The 24,113-nt window shown below is 34.3% G+C and overlaps 1 protein-coding gene across 3 annotated transcripts in view; it reads left to right on the top strand.

Annotated features, from left to right (window-relative positions):
• The window catches only part of CPS1 (carbamoyl-phosphate synthase 1), a 155,689-nt gene that overhangs the window by 101,570 nt on the left and 30,006 nt on the right, over positions 1-24,113 (top strand). For all 3 annotated transcript variants that reach the window (XM_064373038.1, XM_021667019.2, XM_021667021.2), the window contains 4 exons: positions 15,809-15,950; positions 17,234-17,299; positions 17,758-17,821; positions 20,218-20,399. In XM_064373038.1, coding sequence (XP_064229108.1) covers positions 15,809-15,950; positions 17,234-17,299; positions 17,758-17,821; positions 20,218-20,399 — 454 coding nt within the window. The remainder of the gene's footprint in view (positions 1-15,808; positions 15,951-17,233; positions 17,300-17,757; positions 17,822-20,217; positions 20,400-24,113) is intronic.

The raw sequence follows: 24,113 nt of genomic DNA, 5'->3' as shown, positions 1-24,113 counted from the left end.
TTTCTATGCCTGTGAGGTAGTAGAAATTATAATAAGAAATCCCTTCCTTGAAGGGCAGAGATAAACGTGTATCATGCTCGTGATGATGTATGAAATCTCATCTTTGTGCAGGGTGATGAGACAAGAGGGATAAGTGTATTAGGCTATTCTTGCATTGTTATAAAGGAATATCAGAGACTGGGTAATTTATGAAGAGATTTAATTGGCTCACAGTTCTATAAACTTTACAGGAATCATGGTGCTAGCATCTGCTTGGCTTCTAGGGAGACTTCAGGAATCTTACAATCATGGCAGAAGGCAAAGGGAAAGTAGGCATGTCCTATGGGAAGAGCAGGAGCCAGCCAGAAAGAGTCAGTGGGGAGGTTCCACACACTTTTATACAACCAGATTATGCAAGAATTTACTCGCTGTTGCCAGGAGAGCACCAAAGGGTTGGTACTAAATCATTCATGCGAAATCTGCTCCCAAAATCCAATCACCTCCCGCTAGTCCCCATCTCCGACACTGGAGATTAAATATCAATCTGAGATTGGGCGGGGACAAATATGAAAACTATGTCAACAGGTATCAGAATAATCAACTCAGCGTCCTAGCTTTGAGTGCTTGCCCCCATCAGAACTCAGTATGCTGTCTCTAATACATGAATATAGCAATGGCAACTCTCACTAGAGTTCTGAAGCAATATCTATTCTTACCAGCTTAGGTAATAACCATTGTTTACACAGCTTCAGGAAAAAAAAAATCTCTTTCCCACTTATGCTCACTGACTTTCCCCTTTTCCACTTAAACTGCTTATTGCTACCCAAGGGCATGCTACGGAAGCTGACTGATCTAGACGGTTGCCCAAATTTATAGGCTGGTGTAGTAGCATTAAATGACCTAGGGTGATAACATATTTACAGTGGATTTCTTTAGGGTCTGAGAATTTTCTTTTTACTCAATGTGATATAAGTTGTATCATGTAGGATTCTAATACTTGTTATGTATGCTTTGGAATTTAGATGTTTAATGGTCACCAAAGGTCTTTTAATTTCACATTGTCAGATCACCCTGCAAGGAGTTTGAGAAAATTTAAGTCTATCTAAATTTTTAGTGGAACAACAATATGTGCATAATCTCTATTCATTGGCCTTCACTGCTAAGCTATTCAGAGTTTAGTCTACTTTTTCCCCACACTCATTCTTCTCCCACTGCAGACTCTTTCACACATTGTGCTCTTCCCATGTAGTAGCATTTTAGTAAATACTAAAAGAAAAATATGCTTACTCTGATCTGTTAAAAATTATAAAAATCTCACTTATAGTTCTTTTTTCCATTAGTGCAGAGATTCAATTTTGGTCATGCAAAGATATCCTTCCTGGAGAGAGGAAGTGCAGGTATCATAAATCAAATAAAGATGACAAATGTCTTCACCAACTAGGTTCTTCCGATATAGCCAATTCCCTATTGTAAGCAAAGAATGAATATATAATTCTTAATACTGAAACTTGAATTTTGATTCAGTTTAATAATTCTGAATGCCTTCCAAGTGTAAGATAATAATCACCAAATTTTTGGACTACATATTAAGCACTGTTCTAAGCACATTATTTTGTTTAATTTCTAATACAACATTAAGAAATCAGTAATTGTCCTAATTGTATTGATAGTAAACTGAGGCACTGAGAGGTTCACCAGTTTAGTCTCCATCATATACTAATAAATAGCAGAATTGGGATCAAACCTAAGCAGGGCTCCAGAGCTCAGGATACTTGCTATTTAATGCCATATATTTGGTATGTAAGTATATGAGTATATACTTATCTACATTTTACTTTTTTTAGTAAAAAGTAAACATTGTTTTATGTACAATCCTGCTATTTATATTAACAATGTTGCAGATGATGCTTAAAAAGAATACTTACATGTAAGTATATACTTATATACTTACATATCAAATACAATGTACTTATATTTGTATGTACTGTAGATAACTGCTTAAATACTTACATATATGTATATGCTTATATACTTACATATCAAATATAAAGTATATAAATGGGCATGTAAATATATTAAATATGTATAAACATAAGCATATATATACACACACAGAAGCAGGTTTGCTTAGGGGTATAGAAACAGATTTGTTTAGGGCTGTAGATAACATCTGGAGGAAATAAGAAATAAGACTACATAAAATAGACACCTTCAGTGTAGAAACAGTAGCCAATAAAGGAGTGATAGTCCTATCATGGCAGAACAAGCATATATAATGAAGGTTTCAACTATGTTACTAATAAACAAGCACACGTACAAACATCCTTCAGTTGGACCTCCCCTTGCTATAAGTATGTAAAGAATTCAACTATAATAGAACTTGTTTGTGAGAAAGAACTATTGCAGTACTTTATACCCCAAACATTATTATTTATAATACTAATTTGGATTGGCAATTTTATAATGAAAGACAATTATGATACTTTTAAAAAAAAGACACATGAACAGGCAAGAAAAAAAGTGAGAGTACTAATTACCAGCTTTAAGCATCTGCTTATCCCTCTGGCTGTAACTCTTTTTAATTTTTTTATTTCCTTATTTTGTTTTTAGGGGGGTTCTTTAGCTATTTCTGACTGACATATCCAGCTTGGAGATTTTATTATACCTGCCTAAATTGTATAATTTTGTTCTTTTACTGGCTAAAACCAAACTGAATTAAGTTTTGAATCCTTGCTTCAAGTGATTAGCTTAAAGAAGACAGCCAGTCTCTGCTTGAGCTATTCCGTGTTAAATTATCAAAGTGAAAGTTTTCTGCCATTTATGATGATTGCTTGTTCTTGTGCATTCCATTCATTTTGGGCAATTTTCCTAGAATGGTCCATTTTGCTCTCTTGTTTTTATGTACAATGCTGCTATTTATGTTAGCAATGTTGTAGATGACTACTTAAAAAGAATCTATTTTCATTCATTTTAGATGTTCAAAATTAGGAGATATAACTATTGTGATACAATTTATGCCATTTAAGTATTGGAAACTAAGATTTGAATTTGTTTCCCTATCGTGAACATAAACTTTACTATGGATTTATTTACAAATTATTCAGATATTGCTATTGTCTAATATTATACAGGTTTCATTTTTTTTTTTTTGCTATCCTCATTCTAATAACTTTAATATCCTCTTTCCTCTTTGCTGCTTACAGTCAATGTAGTTAAAAAGAGCAAAGTGCACTTTTGAAGGGTTCGATTTCCATCTGAACATCACTGTGGTCAATGTGATAAACCATGTCCATTGGTGAGTGGTGAAAAATCATAGGTGTGCCTATTGCTTAGGAAAACAATCCAGGACAAACCTGGTGAGTTCCACTTGGGCATTCAAGTGCTAAATTGAGCTCAGTAAAGTTGGCCATTTCCCTGCAGCCACAAACTTCTGGCAGATGTAATAATGCAGGTGTCACCTTAGCTGCAACACTCCCTTTGAATGTCCTCTCCTACACATGCTAGCTTCTATTGACTTTTTATTTAACTTGCTCATGAAGCATGGCAAATATCAGACAAGAACATTTTGTGCTTATACTTGATTGAAGTTTCTGGGGGAAAAGTGTCACCTAAGTGTTGTTAGAACTTAGATATGAGAAACAGAAGGGTCAGTACTTTACTTTCTGATGATAATGTAGACTTTCTGGTAGAAAAATAAATCAACAACTTTCATCTGAAACTACGAAATAGACAAGTAATTTAGAGAAAGATACATATAACATATAATCACATTACAATTTTTGTGATACTATCTATTATTTTGGATATAGAAATGAGATTAGAGATGGTTGAGCACTTTAGTGGAACCCATCAATTTGATGTGCTTATGAGAAGATACGGCCTTATGTCTTCTCATATTACTACTGACTCACGGTATTCTAAGCCTCAGTTTTACTCTAGTAAAAACCAAACAAAATGAAAGCAAAAAAAGCAAAACTCCTTTCTTATTTTACTGAGCTAGTCATACAGCTAGCTGAATATATACTATATGTAAAGTAACAAACTTTAAAGAAAAACAATCTTACCAGTTACTACATATTACTATTCTATGCTTTCAGTCTTCATACTCCAAGCCATTTATATAATAAACCTCTTCAGAAATACTAAAAATTGGGGCTTACATATATAAGCAATTATTTCTTTGTAAGAGAAGAGTATTACTATGGGAAATTTTGTAACTCTGTAAACTAATGCCAAAAATAAATTTGATTTTTAATTTGCCTTTATGTTCCCTGTCCTAAAAGGATATTTTTAAGTGATGTCATTGGTTTGGTAGGACTCTGTTTTTTAAAGTAATAATTTATTGAAATAGATACAAAATTTTACATAAAATATTTAATGTCCTGAGAGTCTTCATTTGTTAAATAGTGTTTTCATAGTTTTGGCAATTAATTGTGCATTTTTGAATGTGTGTGAGAGTACTTATGAGTCTGACATGGACAAGATGAATGTTTTGCTTAAAAGGTTTTCAGAGTAATATTCAGATGATTCATAAAGTGCCTATTTTGTTTCTGTATATTAATTACTGTACGTTTGCTAGTTCATAAGAATATACAACTTAAAAAGTTTAAGTTGATTTAAAATAACACATACACAGAATATATGTGTATATATCTATAAATAGTCAATAATTAATACATTATCCCTGGGTTAATGTCTCTGAACTCAGCATGATGGGTTATGTATTTACTTGATGGTGTTTCTTTTTCTTAGAAGCTGTTATTAGACCAAATGGTATTTGATCTTCTATTCAGTCATTATTTATTGGATACCTACTATATGTAAGGCTTTGTGCTAGTTCCAAAGCTATTTGTTGATGAATAATCACTAGTCATTGAACCTGTAATAGATTATAGGTTTATAATCTATACAAATAGCTATACATAGACAGTACACATTAATGGACATATGAGAAGCAGAAATATGAATTCATGAAAGTTTAATGGAGATTAGAAACAAAAGCTCTTAGCTTTTACACATGTTATCTCATATAAGTCTCAATGGACTGGTTTTTTTAGAAGGTGTGTGTATCTATTCCATATTTTATGAAACAAATGATGACTCAATGTTTAGGTGGATTATCCAAGGTTTTACAAGTGGTACATGTTGGAGCCAGGTTTTGAGTTCAGAAGTTTCTCAGTCCAAGGACAATATTCTCTCCTTCAATATATCCCACTGTCATGGGAGCCAAAGGAAGAGAGAATTTAAAACAAAATAAATAAAATAGGAAGACAGTTTCAAGAGGATTGTATGGTTTAGAGAGAGAAGAAAGGAACAGAATTAAGTCCACCTCACTTGATGTTGGGTAGGTAGGAGTGGAAGCTAGACTATAAGGAAGAAATACATAGTGAAGAAGAAGAAGCAGGTAAATGTGTGAATTCTACTCAGGAACTGACAAATTCTGTTTGTTCTTTGTTCTATTTATGCCATTTTGGCATAACAGTGAAAATCTTCCTATGAGGAAATTAACACAGTATAAGAGGAAAAATTAAAGTGGATATTATCTACCTGTTTGTTCATTTCTTGAAATAGTTGATGCCCCACAGTCCTACTTCATTGTTGTGCAAATATTTTATATATTCTAATATCACCCAATTAAATTGTATGTTTCATCAGGGAAAATATCAAATACTGTAATGCCTTAATATACTTTTATTATAGGTCTTGCTTAGCAAGAACTTTTGTTAATTTGTATGAGTGCAGAATAGAGTTCACTATGGCATAAGGTCTATGGCATTATTTCTGAAACAGATACAAATGGTTTTCTATTCTTTATTTGTCATATACTTTCTTGGGAATTGACATATAGTGTTTTGTATAAACACTCAACAATATTTGTATGGTAATATAACAAATACATGTTCTTGGTAGAAAGTGAAAACATCATTATCTTAGTGATGGCAAAGGAGGGGGAGTTGTAGTGGAGCAAAATGCATTATTATTTCTGTCTGTTCAAAGAGATTCAACAAAATTATTAATTAGAAAATACATAGCCCAATATATAAACTGTTGGAAAATACTGTAAATCAACATCTCTAGGTTTTAATTTTTTAAGTAGTTATGTGTATACTAGTTAGCTAGGAAGTCTGTGCATAAACTGTTTTTTAATGATTTACCTAATTGTTTTACATTGTCAAAGATTATATACATGTAAGCACGATAGGTATATTGTGAAATCTCTAATGTCTGGTGAGAACTAACCAGTGTTTGTGTACTGTTGATCTTCAAAAATTATCCATATTTTCAAATTTGTGCATTCCCTGAGAAGTTTTTGTGAGAAATATTCCTAGACATTTTCAACTGTGTGAAAGGATATTTTATTAACCAGTGAAGAAGGTTAAGGCAAAAATAAATACTTATTTAAAATACAGATATCTACTGTATTTCTCTGGTGACCTTAAAGTACATTTCTATTATAATAAAGGTGAAAAATATCACTATCCTATTTTTATGGATGGTGAAACTGAATCACAAGAGGTGTGTGTCATACTTTATGTCACACCAGTCAGAGGAAAGCAAGGAATCTAGTCCAGGGCTCCCACTTTCAGTTTGAGTCATTAACCCTGTTCAAAAGCTTCTTTTTAGAGATATTACTTTTAAATCAGACAGCTGGAAATCAGTTCCTCCTTAACTGTCAAGTTGTGAGCTGCCTGCATTGTTGACCCCACTTAGAGGGGAAGCATTGTGAGAAATGTGCCCTTTCCCAAAACTCTTGGGGGAAAACACAGGAAGTCTGGCAGGGAACAAAAGCCCAGGTAAGTCACCTTTGAAAAATGTAAACAGGATTTTCAAGGGTACAGAGACCCAGGATAAGAATTTGCTTCTTAAATTTTGCTTTCTTTATGATCAAAGATTATATATATGTATATACAAAACATGTATACAGATATTTTTTCTTTAAAGTGCAAATACTTTGTCTTCCATGTTTAGGCAGGTGTGAGTAAAACAACTCTTGAGCATAGAATGGAAATTAAATTTATGCAAAATAGGCTGCCAGAGCTATAATCACAGAAGCTAGATAATGCGTTGCTGACCCTAGAATTTCTTCACCTGCTAAATTATACCTGAGATGCTTTTATGGTCCATACAGCCTTTGATTCTGACCTTGAGATAGAGTCACACACTTCATATCCAAGGAGTATAAGGCAGCAACCATGCCTCCCAACAGTGGAGTAAATGCCTGAGAGTGCTCTTTCCAGATCAATTTTGATTTGCAAGGAGTAAAAGGTATGGTGGCCCTCACCACCTCAAGGTGTGAGTACAGGAAGACTACACAGGAGAGGAAAGAAAACAGAGAGCTGAGGGGCTCGGCCAAATTTAGATGACTTGCTAGTTTTGCTCTGCTAAACTCCTCCTGCTTCTTCTCTTCCTCCTATTCCTCTTTCTCCTCCCTGTTGGTCCTTTTCTTTCCCTTCGTCCTTTTCCTCCAGTATTTGCATCTGTTAACCACTTAATACCTTCTTGGTGTTGTGCTAAACACTTCCCACATTTATCATTTCATCTGACTGATGAGTCTTTTTCTCAGGATGGTGGAGCCTGACGGCAGGTTTGTCACAGGTATTTGCCTATCTAAGGGTGAAGTAGGCATTTTGATACTCTGCCTGTATAACTATAATTGTGATAATGCAGTGGCCATCGCATCAGTATTCACCTGGCAGTATCAAATTGCAGCTGCTTCTTCTACCCCTCCCCTTCTACTCACTCTTCAGCTGATAAACTCATTTTATTGCCCATCCTTGAGTCTAGGCAACTTGAAGAGTGAGTTATTTGTGTTGTTCTTCAAGTATATAGTTGTAGTCTCAAGCGTATGATAATTTTTGCTATCATGGCTACTAATGTGCATTATATATGTCTTCTTATAAGGAACCCCAGATAATAAAGATATCTGCTTTCCATGTAGGTAGCAAGCCTCGTATCAACATAGATTGAATATGACATGTCACTGGGAATTTAATTATAGAATTTTCCCACGTCCTCCTAAAAATGACTTCTCCTTTTCCTCCGTTCTAAAAAATGGCTTACATTTTCTCCTTCAAGAACTAGAAAAATGTAGTCAAAAATTATTCTTATATATCTTTCATTTTTCTTGGAAAAAAATTATGATGTAGTTATTAGTAGATAGGCTTCTGTTAAGTTATTTATTTTAGCAAGGCTGTAAGTAATTGTTTCTAGAAGTCAGACAAAGATATATTGAAAATTATATTTCTATATTTGCTGCTTGGTACACCTATGTGATATTTAGAAAACTGTTCTGTGGAAACGTGGTGATTTAAACAACGATGATGGAGATGTGTAAAATATAGGACTTTCAAATAAATTTATTTGCAATAACAAATTGTAAAACACTGAAGAATGCTCATTCAATCTCAGTTTTCCATGAGGCTTTATAAAGTGTTTCTTTTTGTCTGTTATGTTTAAATTCTGTACACATAAAAATCTTATATTCAGGGGAAAACCCAGAGTTTTGCTTGCTGAATACATCTTTATTTTTAGGAAAGCATACATTGAATAGATTTAAAATTATAAGCAAATGTATTCATCAGAAATAACAGAATCAATATTTCATAGTATGGAGTTAGCCCTTTAGTTCAATTGGCTAAAGCAAAATCTACTTGATTGGTATCAGCAGGCTTTTTTGAATATATCAGAACACCTTCTTATATATGAATTGACATAGGTTACTACTTCAGTTAGGCAGTTTCCATTTGTTTTTCATCTAGGTAAAGATGAAAAGTAAAATTCAAATTTTGTAAAATCAAGGGCAGAGAGAGAGAGAGAGTCATTGCATCTTAAATTAAGAACCATGAAAAAACAAAATGTGATTTATTAAGGCTCAAAAATTGCAATTAACCTACATTAAGCTTTTTTCTTCATTATTATTCCTTGTAATCAAAGAGCATAATTATGACATTATATTCAACACTAAATGAGTGGCTTTACCAGATAAAAGTAATATCAAAATATTTCTGGATTATTAGGGTCATTAAAGATTAGTAAAAAAAGAACACGAAATTCAGAAATTTAAAACTTACCTATTTAAAGATGGCTACAGTATCAGTTTCTCATAAGATTTTCTTCTTAATGTTGATTTTGCCATTATTATTACTAGCCTTTAAGATGAAAGATAGTTTTAAGTATGCCACTTTTTGAAAACCATTACTTGTAATATTTTAGCATTATTGTGATAGAATCTGGGTCCATTTATCACTATTAGATAATTTTCATGCCGTATTTTTACATGAACATTGGATCTAGGTATTATTTGTTCTGTAGAAGAAAGAGAGATTCAGGTCTTCTTAAATTCCCTCAGAGACCTCATTCCTATATAGAAACAGCCATGGTACTCAAAAATTAAGACAAAATAGTAGTGTCTACCCAATTGCCTGGGTTTTTATACTTTGCTTTTCTAAATGCTACTCCTATTTTTGAAAATTGTCCTTTGCATTTCTCTTAAGGAAATACATAGCAACCCGTCTCCTTGAGTGAAGAAAGGTGACAAATAATTTCTCCACTGATGGCATTATTTGATTGTGGCATGGTCTTGAACCTGTGAAATGCCAAAAATAATAAGTGAAGCAGTAAAAAACTCAAGAGAGAGGCTAGTGAGGGTTCATGAGGCAGAGAACATATGTCTTAGTCAATTCTCTTATTAAAGCAGTTGTCATTACTGAACATCAGGCTTCGTTTTTTTTTTTCCTGCCTTTTTGGAGTTTTTTTTTTTATTTTAAAGAGGATAATAATAAAATTGCAAACCCATCCCATAATTGTAGGCCAGGTGGAGTGCTCATTTTCACATTAGAGCTTGTGCAATCTGGAGGGAAATTTGGTTTAGTATTACTTGTGAGTTGGTGGATCAGATAAAAGCCCGTCAAGTGGAAGAGAGGACTGTGTGAAGTGCACGGGCTCCCCTGGTAATTAGAATGCTGCAGGCGTTCCTCCAGTCGGCTAATAGATTTCCCCAGCTCCTCTGTGCCAGGTGAAAATTTCCTCATTAAGGGGAATTTATTCCATTTTTCTTTTATCATTTATTATTGAAGACTAAGTGTGAGTGGAGGAAGTTTTAGAGATGACAGGGTAGAATTTTAAACAACAACAACAACAACAAAATCTACATTAGAAGTCCTAGAGAGCTAGAGGAAAGGCTTGTATTCTTTGTAAACCAGAGAACACACCAGAGACTTCCTGCTGTAGAAGCCCAGCCATGCGGTCTCACCATTAAAAGATTATGGCAGAGTGTGTAAAAGTCTGAGGGCCTGATTTTAAGACTTTTTTTTTCCCCTTCTAAAATTTCAAACTGTCGCTATTTTGCTGCAAAGTAGAAAGAAACTGAAGATTATGAACAGGCCAACATTTTAGCCATTTGGTGTGTTGTTTTATTGTTTAGATTCTATCGTGCAATGATGAAAGTCTAACCTTTTGAAAAGTTTGTCCTTGAACTCTCAAAGCAAGGCAAACTGGCAAGGGAAAGAAAAGTTGTATGTATAGCATATTTCAGATGACACAGTTCTGAAATATGAACTTAATGTGTACATGTTCAAAAGAGCAAAAATGAACAAAATACTAGTATATACTAATATATATCAAATAACAGAAGGCTAATTTATTATGCATATTTTAAAATTGTGTGCTTTTGTGCAATATCGTTTCTTTAGCTGATCACATTTCTAGCTGTGTATAAAGCTGTCTTGATTTACAACATAATATAAATGAAATATTCCCTATTGAGGTTTCAAAAAGCATTGTTGAATTATAAATTCAACATTTATATTTCTTTTAGTAATTATTCTGTTTTGAGTTTGTTTCAAATTAAGGTGTTTATTTTCCTTCAGAAAAATAAAAATGTTATAGCCTTGTTTAGAAAATAAGCTTCTACCTAGTTTGATTTAACAAACAGAAACAAAAACCCACCATGATGGAAATTCTTTTTGGCAAACAAAATGGAGCACAATGTGGGCAGATAAAGATGAGGAGCATCTGTCTGAGTCTCCACATTGTTAAATGAGCTTTATGTTTGCTTAAGATTATTCATCTTGTATTTGACTCTGAGGAGATTTAACCTGATCTAAATCACTGTTCCAAAACTAATGAATGGTGTCTTTGAAATGTCTTTTTTTTTTCTTTTATTATAATGGGACACAAAATAAAATTTTGTATCAGAACAAGCTGGGACTAAAGTCAATTTTCTTCTGTGTACAATGACATATCAGCCAGCCTGGTGTTACACAGGAGAGAGGAAACAGAGGAGAGGAAAGGTGAGGACAATACAGAGAATCGACCTGCTTCCTGTCTTGGTGTTAGGAGTACCTTGTGGAATTAGGCAGTACTGACTGGGAAGGAATCTAACTCGTCTGTGCCTCTCTAATTGCCGTGGTGGGTCAGGATCAACAATGATTTCTCAGTGAGGAGGATTGCTAAGTGATTTGTACTATTTCATGATCATGTCTAAAGAGCAGAAATAACCAGAAAGACCATGAATAAAATACTATAGAAATTACATAACTTTGAACATCCTATGATCACACATACCCAATACCTGTATTCAAGTTAAGACAGATGAATATGAATGCACAAATATACCATTTCAATTTAATACATTCTAATTTTCAAGACATTTAAAGTATTGTATTATGTTATTGATCTAGTTATTTGAAAATTGGGCAGAAGTTAAAGCAGTTTTTGGCTCACCAAGAAAATGTTCTAAGAATCAACTAGTGGGATTAAAATATGCAATGTGCAGGTCTAGCTTGATGCATCTGTTTCAAAATTCTCACCTGGTATGATTTAAGGGGATGCCTATGTAGAAAGTTTTCACTCCCATTCTGAAGCATCATTCACAATCATTATTTTGTTTTACTGTTGCTCTTCTCAGACATTACCTTTAAATTATGAAAACTCTGGTGTGGGAAATGCTATGGTCGGGGGAGCAGTAACAACTAAGTTAGTCTTAGTGACAGATGGCCTTTTTTTGGTCACCAGAGCTGAGTACAAAATTAAATCACTTCACTTTTTAATGCACAAGGCCAATTCTTATCAATCAGCCTTTTCTTTTCTTTCTCACTTCTTTTTCATTCTCTCTTCTTTCTCTTCTTTCTTTATTATTTTTATTTCTTTGCTGATAAGCATCCAGTTTTATTTAGTAGGTAGAGGAGGAAGAACTTTGTATATTGCTAGATATGTCCGCATTATTCTATTAGACTCTTGTAGTAAAAAAGAATAAGAGAAATTATGCATATTCCAGTAATGAAAATACTGCATTGCTGAATGAAAATACTGCATTGCTAAATGTAGACAAAACAAACGCAGATTTATAGTATCCCTAATAGAAATGTGAGGAAGCTAAATTTTTCTCATTTAATACCATTATTTATAATTTTCACTTTAAACCACATAGCAATCTTTGAAGAATTGACTGGTATTCCATGTAAGAAGGATGCAAACAAATAATTAAAGACCCCCTAAAAATTGTAACAACAAACAAATGGAAAAACCTAACTGACAAAGCTAAAGATAAATACATGACTTCTGCTTGTCCTAGCACTTGAAGAACTTGCATTTATGGTGCTGCTGTGCTAGTCCATGGTCACAATTACGGATGTGAGTGTTCTTTTCAAGGCATGTGTCTTAAGAGTAGCTGGATGACTATTCTTCAGGGTTAGGATTTTAGTCATTTAAATAAAAGTGGTTATTGTTCTAATTTAGAAAAATAGCTATTTGCCAAGCACTTCCACTGAAAGGCTGAGCGGATACTTGCACATAAACAAATGAGCAGTTGGTTTGGGAGCATATTCTTGGCGAAAGTGGAAACATACATTTCTAAAACAAATAGCAACAATAACAAAAAAAAATTTTCTCTACTTTTAAAATTAATTTCTCTCTCTTTTTTTTTTTTTTCAAAACTAAAAGTAACCACAAACTCTGGTGTTTCCAAGGCTCTCAGAAGCTCAAAAGTCCCTTCTGAGGTAAAGCCTTTCCAGACTTCCCCATTGGAAGCTGGGGGGCCCCTGCTCTGAGCCATAGCTTCAGCTTATGCATACTTCTTTCATGGCACCTCTCATGATGTAGACACATCAATGGCTCTTTGTGCTTCCTAATATACTCTGACCTCCTAAATGTAAGAATACAATATTTTATCTCCCATCATTAATGTAGGCAGCACAGGTCTGATACAGAGCACATGGCCACTAAATGTTAAAATACTAATGAAAGAGTGACAGTGAATGTTGCTCTACCCTCACCATCCACTTTCCAATTCACTCTTTTCAACTACAGGTCCTCGGTGTGTTTCCCATACGTGCCATGTCCACTGTTGCTCTCAAACAATCGCCAATACTGTTGCCGTTGCCTATTGTCCATCTGTCAACTCCTTTATCTATATAAAGTTGAACTTCCTTTATTGCTCTGTTCTCATCGCTCCACTGCCATAGTCTTTTTCGAGTACACCTTTCACACTGTTATCTTTCTCTGGCCCCATGTAGCACCACATAGCGTATCCCTCCATACAGTGTTTTGAATCACTATCCTTTCATTATCTCAAATATTATTTCCTTATCTTCTGAGGTAGCACTGTCCAGTATAAATTTCTGTGGTGATGAAATATTCTGTAATCTGTACTTTCTGACGCTGGAGCCACTGACCATGTGTGGCCCTTGGGCACTTGAAACCTGGCTTTGGTGACTGTAGATCTAAATTTTTAGTTTTAAAAGGTTTAATTTTTAAATTTAAATAACTACTTGTGGCTAAGGCTGCTATGTTGAATGGCACAGTTCTAAAGCACAGGACTTGGCACACATACTTAATAATACATAATATTGGATTGCAGTCAAGAATTTGACAGGAAAATGCATTGCTCTGAGAGAATACTTTTCAAATACTTGGGAAGACTAAAATTCAAAAGAAGAATGAAAAGAGAAGAAATTAAATTTTGGGGGAGATTTAACACAGTGATTTAAGACAGAAGGGAATTTGGGTGCAATAGAAAAAGCAAATTGACTAGGAAGAACTGTAGCTGCAAAAATTTAAACTAATCCTGACACTGGAAATCCAGAGAAATAGCCATTATGTACACCAGCTTGATTCTTTCTTCTCCAAACTCAGAATATGAATTAATTAAAGCAGATTAATGATTAGAATGAGCAAAATATAATAGATTTAATCCAATTACATTTTATTAACAGCATTTCATGGAAATGTTTTTTTAATACAAGTTAGATCTTCTGACAATACACTATTTTAATTTCATTGTGTTGACTATCAAGCTATTATAATTGAATTTTATTGTATTAACTATTACATGAAATAGCAGGTCCATAGATATTTGGTTAAAGATGCTTTTACAGTAGTATTTTATTCTCCTGGCCCTTCACCCTTCACAAATTATTTTTGCATGCATTTTGAAATCTAGTTATGAGCTAATTTCAATCACTTCTTTGTCTTTTCTATGAAATAAAAAACCTAGGAAATTGAAGTTTTTATGTCTATCCTTCATTTATTTATATTCATAAATTATATTTATATTTAATTTATAAAATATATACATTTTATTTATATGCTTATTACTTATATTTATCATTCATTTATTTATTTTCATAAATGTTTATTGAATGCTGTCTGAGGGTAAGATAATGTGGTAGGTATGGGGAGTTATCTGGTAAATAAGCCAAGTGTATTCTTTGCCTTTATGGAACTTAAATATAGCAGGCAAAAGCCTGACTGATGTATAAAAGTTAAGAGACATTAAAAGTATCAGGTGATAATGGACATGCTAGACTGTGTGCGTCTATGTCCATTGCTCCAAGCAAAAGAGACAGTAAAAAGCGTAAGACGGTCAGTGTGGAGGCGAGCAAACCAAAAGGCTTCACATATGAGTCTTGGCTTTAGGTGGATTTTGAAGGATTGCTGAGGATTGGGAAGAAGTTGAGAAGGGAAGAGGAATGTCAGAGATGTTACAGATGAGAGAAACAACACAATTAAAGTCTACACTAGGGAAAGGAGCAGGGGGAAAAATAAGACAAATCTAGTTTGAGTGGAAAACAATTAAAACATGACAAAACTGTCTTCTCACATAGATAGATGGGTAATATTAGTAAACAGCGGCAATTTATGGAGAGGATATCCAATCTGAGGCAAATTTGGGAAACCTAGATGAAGATGATTCTCAAAATTCATATGCAGAAAAACCTGGAGCTCAGGTTAGATGTTGAATAGGCATGGGTTTGGGAATCATCAACCAGCCATGCTACTTGAACCCAGGACCGTGGCTAAATTTAGAGTGGGAGAGTGGGAAGACAGACAAAATCAGATAACAAAGGATAGAGCCCTCTGAGTAAATGGGAGTTGTGAATAATAAAGCAGAACGAGAAGCCACTTAGCAGAAGCCAGAATATCTTTTTTAAAAATGGATCATCAAAAGGGTCTTGTGATGACAGGTTGAGGAAAATGAAAATTGAGAAAGGGCTCCTGGACTTTGAGAGTGAGGTCTCTGATTATTACTAATGAGCACATTTATTAGAACAGTAAATGCACTTGCCATTTTTTATAAAAGCAGCAGGGAAGAGGTCGCATAGAGTGTGAAAGTAGGAGATCAGAGATTGTCAGCTGTGCAAATGCAGAAGACTTCACAGATGCTAGACGAATGAGTGGGTTAGTTATTTGTGTGTTTTTGAAAAATAACGGGACTTAAATATGTTTGAAGGTGGAAAATAAGGAGCCCTTGGTGTTTTTGAAATTGAACTCCTCACTGCTTTTTATTGTGTTTAGTCTAAACGTGACTCTCTTTTCTATTAAATCCTAGTGAGTCCATTACAGAAGAAACCCTGAAAAAGGCAAAGGAAATTGGGTTCTCGGATAAGCAGATTTCAAAATGCCTTGGGCTCACTGAGGCCCAGACAAGGGAGCTGAGGTTAAAGAAAAACATCCACCCTTGGGTTAAACAGGTAAAGAGTTTCCCTTTCTCCCCTCCCCCAACAGGATTTAAATGTAGGCACCCATTCAAAAGGCCATTGTCAATAAACAGAAGTGGGATTCAGAAGTGACTCTACTCATCCATTGATGCCCATAATGTCACTAGTTTTATTTAGCACATGATTAATTTTTACTTAAAAAAGAATGAAAGGACACTAGAATGTAAAGATAGGAGTGAGTGCCTGATTTTCTGTCTTGGCCTAACTGAACAAAACAAAACAAAAATTTAAACTATCTCTCCTCTGCTTTTTGACCTGTGTTCAAATATGTAAGTAGTAAAAAATCTTTAGTGTAATCGAAGGACTTGAAATATCCTAGCATGGTGGCTGACCCTCTTGAAAATAATAGTTATCTCCTTTGGTACTAACTTTTTACAGGGTAATACTTTATATTAAGTGCCCCATCATTATGGTTCATTTAGTATTCATTGTGATGGGGCTGGGCATAATGAACTCATCTAGTATTCATGACAATCACGCACGAACATTCATAGGTGTGCTGTTGTGACTCTTATTTTTTTGGCCTTTAATGAAAGGGATGTCTTGGTTTAAATTACCACCAGTTGGTTTTTGTCCTTTAAAACCATTGACTTTTCTCTGTGTGCTCAGGGGACACATGCATACCTTAGGTCTCAAGCTTGATGCTAAATATTTTCCACTCAGCGATTATTATCTTTCTTCCTTCTCACCTGCCTTACACTAGCTTGCCCTATCGGCTCAAATTCTTGCACACTAAGCTGAGCTACTAGCCCTTGAGAGTTGAATCGATTTCCAAATATGTTCAATGAGATCTTCTTCTCCCCGCTGTCCATCCCCTACGGCTTTATGGTATTAGTGTCACCCCACCACTCAGTGCCATAGGCAACTTAAATTCTGTCCATTAATTTGGAAACCCCAAAGACATCCTTGCATGTCGGTCATTTTGCTCAGATTTTCTATTTCATATACAGCTGCTTTTAGAGAGCTGGTGAGGCAAGTCTTCCTTGTAACCAGTTGACTATAGGATCACTTTGCCATGTTCATGAGAGGTTCTACTATAGTGATCCAATGCCCTGTTTCTCATGTGATAACTAGACCATGTCACTATTTTCTCTCTTGTTTTCAGAATTAGGAAGCAATTCCATGGGGCATACATTTTCCTGTCTGCATATTTTACAGTAATAGGAATTAAAGGAATATATATAAAGCACAAAAAAATTTAGTCTTGAAAAAATTATAATAAAATTCTCATTTGTTTATTTTGTTTTTTCTTACAGATTGATACACTGGCTGCAGAATACCCATCAGTAACAAACTATCTCTATGTTACCTACCATGGTCAGGTAAGAATGGCCAGATTGGCATACCCAGAAAGCTCTAGATTTGGTAGACAGTTCATATTAGGGAATACATAGCTTTTACCTCTTTGGATATCTAGGTAATAAAAATGGCATCATGTGTGTCGGAAATGATGATATGTTTCTATACTCAGTCTTTTAAGAACTGCCTTAAGATAATTAAATCAAACCAGTGAATAGATAAGGACAATAATTACATGATCATATAATTATGCTATGTTCTCATGACTATTTAATTTAAAAATATTGTGCTAGATCTATTTTTTACAAGTAAATTGGGCTTGTATCACACTTTATACTCATAGGTTTCCAGAGACTAATAGAGAATACATGATAACAAGAGGAACAATGAGAAATGCATACTTAACGTAGGACAAATAGTTTAATTAAATTAAATAATAACACATAATGATTTCTGCATCTTCCTTTTCTTATTTCCTCAGGAGCATGATATCAATTTTGATGACCATGGAATGATGGTGCTAGGCTGTGGTCCATATCACATTGGTAAAATGATAAATTTATATAGGACTTCACACAATTTATGTGTTTTCTTCGTACATGTTAATTCCATTATTCCAAGAACTATGTCAAATAAATGCTATGATAATAAATGTTTTGCAAGTTAGGAAACTGGGGTTCTGAAAAATAAAACCCAAATATATATAGCTATTTAGTGGTAGAGTGGGATTCAAATGCAGGTCTCAGCTGCAAATTCTACCTCCTCTCATTTCACCATGTAACTTTATTTTCATCCTCTTTAACTGAATTGAGCCTCTCACTGGGGTTGGGAATGGATTAGACTTTGACCTTTTACCTTCTAGCATTGTTTTTCATGAAGATCTACATTTCCTCAAGGATTTTATACATAAGCTAGAAATTACATTGTAGATACCATTTCTGACCTCATCCTATGTAACATATGACTTTTGTTTACATCAAATGCAAAGACCCTGTCTCTTTGGTGCACAGGTAAAGCATTATGTAGGCGAAATAAAACATACCCACCAGAGATTATGACATTTCTCTCTAGTCAATTAAATAACCACTAAAGATTATTACAGACAAAAGTATGTATTTTAATGGACAGTGATATTAGTCCACACATGGATTTAATATTTAATCGCTGCAAAGCATTCTAATATGGAAATGGTAAAGTATATGATTTGAATATATGTAGTCTTATTCTATTACTTTAAGCATAGTTTATTTTAGTTTTTACAATGAACTAAGAGCTTCAGGATATACTAGTTTACCAATCTTTGGACAAATCTTGAAGTGGGACAATGTTATATCTTTACCACCTTAGTCATTGTCTTAGTCCATTTGTGCTGCTATAACAAAGTACCTGAGACTGGGTAATTTATAAACAATAGACATTTAATTCTCACAGTCCTAGGGGCTGGGAAGTCCAAAATCGAGTGCCAGGAAGTTCAGTGGTCTGGTGAGAGACAGGTCTCTGGTCCTAAGATGATGCCTTGAACCCTGTGCCCCCTATAAAGAAGGAATGCTCTCTTCACATGGTAGAAGGCACAGGAGCACAAAAGCAATAAGTTTCCTCCATCAAACCCTCATCCCCGCTTTTTTCTGAGACAAGGTCTTACCGTGTCACCTAGGCTAGAATGCAGTGGTATGATCACAGCTCACTGCAGCCTTGAACTTCCAGGCTGAAGCACTCCTCTTACCTTAGCCTCCCCAGAAGCTGGGCCTATAGGCATGCCCCATCATGTTTGGCTAATATTTTAATTTTTACTTTTTGTAGAGATGGGATTTTTCTACATTGGCCAGGCTAGTCTCACACTTCTGGACTCAAGTGATCCTCCTGCCTCAGCCTCCCAAAGTGCTGAGATTACAGGCAGGAGCCCAGCAAGCTTTTTTTTATAATGGCATTAACCTATTCATGAAGGCTCTGCACTTAGTACCTAAACACCTCCTAGAAGGCCCTCCCTCCCAGCACTGCTGCACTGGTGACTAAGTGTTCCAACACATGAATTTCAGGGGACACGTTTAGACCATGGCAGTTTACTTATAGCCAAATAGCCTGACCATTTCACTAGCATCTACCTGTCTCCTCTCTGGAATACTTTTTCTTCCTTTTCAAATTTTACCTAATTTATGCAGTAATTCTGCCTTATATCAGGATCCAAAAAAGACTAGTCAAGCTAACAATCAAGTGTGTGCTTACTTGATAGTGAGCACTAATATGCCAGTATATTTGAATAACATATTTTGACAAGAATTTTTAGGAAACAATGTCTTAATGCAAAGAATTGGTACAAGTCTGTGGACTTTCAATTCTATGGCATCCCAGTAGATGTGATATTTTGAGGTGTTTAGGCCATTATTACACTTCAGATTTCTTTATAGAAGGTCACTCACTCTGCATGGGTGGCCTTGCCAAGTTTAAAAGGATATGCTTGGAAAGGATAGGACTTTTCAATCAATCAAGATATGTCAGAGCTGCAATGCACCTCAGGGATTATTAGGTTCAGCCCTCAAACAGCAGATTAAGTGGAAAGACTGAAAAAGAACTCAACTATCCTGATCACTGAATTCACTATTTATGTATATTGAGCTCAATATAGTCACTTTGAATTTCTTTCCAGTAAGTGAGGTTATTTTTATCATTAAAATTGCCCCCCATTAACACTGAGATAACCTATTGCAGGATTTAGCATATACGACAAGCCAACATTTTCTTGCTGTTTAATTAGGCCCTGTTTTTCGTACTACTAATAGAGCATGCATCATGAATTTGAAATTTATATTTTGGAGTTTAAAAAATTGAATCGAAAGTCATTAGCTTCCTTAGCCTGAACTGACTGGTGCTACCTTTCTGCTTCTCTTTGTGTTGTTACTTCGTGCTTCTCTTACCCCTTTTGCCAATCTCTCTGTCTCTGCAGGCAGCAGTGTGGAATTTGATTGGTGTGCTGTCTCTAGTATCCGCACACTGCGTCAGCTTGGCAAGAAGACAGTGGTGGTGAATTGCAATCCTGAGACTGTGAGCACAGACTTTGATGAGTGCGACAAACTGTACTTTGAAGAGTTGTCTTTGGAGAGAATCCTAGACATCTACCATCAGGAGGTAAGAAAAAAAAACAGAAGAAAAGAAAAAAAGAAAATAGATATATGCCATACACACTTTATATAAATGTATTCAGGCATGTAGATTTATATTGTAATTCCTCTTAGAAGAAAGAGCTGCCAGTGGCATCCATTGTCTTATTTTATAGTGAAATTCTGAAAAAAAAATTACTTTATTCTTGTATTTTTGAGCCCCTGGCACAGAGTGATTATTTTTCACATAAAGTTTGCTTTTTCTAAGGGTTTCAGCTAGACTGAAAACTCTACTTGGTAACATGTACCAGATACATATTAACTAATACAAAATGATGCCTCATAAATATCTTGCAGAGTGATTTAATTGGTCATCTAGACATACAATAAACAGCCTCTTTCTAGTTTGTATGATGTGGTTTAATGATGAACAGTTCCCAGAAAATTGCTCACAAAAGACCAGTTAATTCCTTGTTCTATCAGATGAAGCCATCAGTCTTCAGTTTAAGATCAATGAGTTCATTGTGAATAATTTTGCTTCCTTTATAGCTTTCCCTTATAGTTGCTCCTCCATTCCCATCCCAATATTACTGTCTTCACTGTGAATTCATGTGATTGCAGATCACTATAGAACTGTAGAACAAATTAAATTATCTTATAATTAAAAAAAACTGCTGAAAAATGTTAGAGTGATGTCCAGTAGTTATGCCTTTGATGTTATTACAGTTATTATTATTTTTTACTAGAAAATCATCTCTATGTGGAAAATATGGTCAACTAGAGGAGAAAAAGTACTTAATGGGAGCCAAAATACTTAAATCTTAGTTTTGACTGAAAACCTCATTGATTTCTTCAAGCTACATAAATTCTCTGTGCTTTATTTTTAATGAATCATGAGTGTAAAAGCATGCTACTTGCAAATATTGTGAAGTTAAAAGAGTTTATGGTTGAAGTCAGATTATATATAAAAGTATAGTGCTAGAATAATGTTATTATTTTACTATTACAAAAAAAAGTAGACAAGTTTAGGAAGGATGTATAATCATAGTTGTCTACTTGGGCCTGGCCTACTAATCCTTTAATAAAATTGATCCATTCAATAGGATATATACCATTTTTCAGACCTCTCTGACATGGTGGTTTCAAAATCACTCATTAATATTCATTTCAGATAGATAGATGGACATCAAAATAAGTGCATCCTAGAAATATTTCTTCAAGACCCTGTAAATCCAGGTTCAGTATGACAGACAACTATAAAAACAGATTCTTATCTTCAAGATGTTAACAATAAAACTAATATCTGTTATATAAATGTGAAATATCAAATACTAATTTAAAAATATTGAAGAGCATTACAGATGATAGCAGCAGGCATTTTGTGTATAATTATGTCCTTATGAAATGGTTTGGGAAGAAGAAAAACTTCTATGACTGCTTTTGGATGCAGTTTTATGTGGCTTTTAATGAGATTCATTTACTAAAACTGAAGTCAGTATTACAGAAAGAAATAAGTTGGGCCCTTTTGAAACTAATTGCTATTTAAAATATAGTATTATTATGTATTAGGAGGTAATTTAAAATATGTTGGAGGACATAATGTATATATGTGAATGTAGACAATGGCATTTCTGTCACAAAACAAGTTAAATGAATGAATTAATGACAGACATTAATTAGTGATAGGCAAAACCCGTTAGAGAGTGAATGACTCCAGAAAGAATTGAGGTCCATTTATAGCATTTGGGTTAATTGTAATTAAATATAATCCTAAAATACTGCCTAAAATATAAAACGTCTTTTACTAAAATGTAAATTAGTAAAATGTAAACCATCATCCTTCTCATTGGCAGGTATACATATAGAATTTTATAAATTGGAGATAATTCATAAAATTCCAAAGCCAAAGCTATTTGTAATGAGGCAAATATTTCTGTTAGCAAGATAAATTTTCTCATATGGCATTCTGTCTATAGTACATCCGATTTGTGCATAAAAATAAGGACTAACCAAAGTAATTAGTGGCCAGGAGAGGTTAAGATATTCTCAAATAAACTTGAAGTATTTTTTAAATATTTTTTCTATTGAAAATAAGTTTCTGGTATAATTGCAACTTGGATATTGTTTCTGAAATATTCTTGTGCAATGGTAGCTTAGTGATATCAGTTGTCTATTTTTTAAAAATAGACAACTGATATCACTAAGCTATTTTTAAAAAATAAACAACTTGTCTATTTAAAAAAAATGACAACTAAGATGGGTAAAAAGATGCAAACAGATCTAGGTATGATTAATGGAATTTTGGGAACCCAATGGAATTTTAGGCCTATTTTAGAAATCTATGAAACAATATTTGAAATTTTGAATATTTTGTTTCAGTAGATTTCTTGAAACTATTCAGGCATAATGGTTAGGATAAAGATGAAAATTTACCTGTGTGGGATACCAGGTTCTCATCCCTATGTCTCTACAAGTCCCATGATATTTGGTGTTGGATGAATTTAGATTGAATTATCCCATAAAACTGTGCTATATTAACGTCATCCTACAAACATGTTCTCATACTGAATTTCTTTTGCCGTATGGGAACACCTACACTACACCATCAAACTGTTACTCTAAAAGATTCCTGTGGGCATAATTTGTCTTCCCAATGATGATCTCTGACTCTGGTGGCCAATGATGAGAATTCGGTTTTGTGCTAAAAGCTTTTCTACTACTTAAAAAAAAAAGTTTCGAAATAGCTTTTCTCTTATTGTCTAACATTACCCCTAAAACCAGCCAGAAAAGTCAAGTTAGCATAAAATTCTAATATTTAGTATATTACTTTCAGCATGGCTGAAATTTTGATCTATAGAGCTGAGTTCAGGCCAGGTATTGTGGCTCACACCTGTAATCCCAGCATTTTGGGTGGCCGAGGTGGGTGGATCACTTGAGGCCAAGAGTTCAAGACCAGCTTGGCCAATATGGTAAGACCCCATCTCTACTAAAAATACAAAAAATTAGTTGGACGTAGTGGCACATGCCTGTAATCCCAGCTACTAGGGAGGCTGAGGAACAAGAATCCCTTTAACCCGGGAGGCGGAGGTTGCAGTGAACTGAGATTGCACCACTGCACCCCAGCCTAGGGGACAGAATGGGATTCTGTCTTAAAAAAAAAAAAAAAAGAATTGAGTTCATATACAACCTCTATGCATCTATTTTCTATAAAAGACATATGAGCAAGTCACTTCACCTTCACTGAGCCTCAGTTTCTTTAGCTATAAAATGGGGACAGTAAATAATCACCTCAGAAGCATAGTCAAAACAGATAGTCCAGGATACATAGTAGAGTCTTCATGAAAGGGTAGCAGCTATTATCTTACTATTATTTTGAATTTATTGCAAAACAGAATTTTTAATTATTCAAGAAGCAGAAATGTCTTTAAAAACAAGTCAATTTAATACAGCTAATTTGAAAAATGTTGATGTGTTTATTGAAGCCTTTTATTACACTTTACACTCCTATTTAGTCTAATTGACTCAAACTTTTGCTTATAAGTAGCTACTTCTCCCTCAGTTTAAAAAATTATCTTAAAATCTTTCATATAAGAGATTTCTTTGTATCCATTTAATGGAGTAGTTTGTTTTTAAGCCTCTAAAACATTAACGGCACTGCTGATAAACCAAACATAATAAGAAAATAAAAAGATTACAGCAAAGAGAATAATTCTTTTTAAAGATTTTGCAAAAATTTATACTG

Source organism: Aotus nancymaae, unplaced genomic scaffold, assembly GCF_030222135.1.
Source record: "Aotus nancymaae isolate 86718 unplaced genomic scaffold, 86718_ANA_hifiasm-v0.15.2.pri h1tg000008l, whole genome shotgun sequence".
NCBI lineage: Eukaryota > Metazoa > Chordata > Mammalia > Primates > Aotidae > Aotus > Aotus nancymaae.
This window is presented reverse-complemented; position numbering and strand designations above follow the sequence as displayed.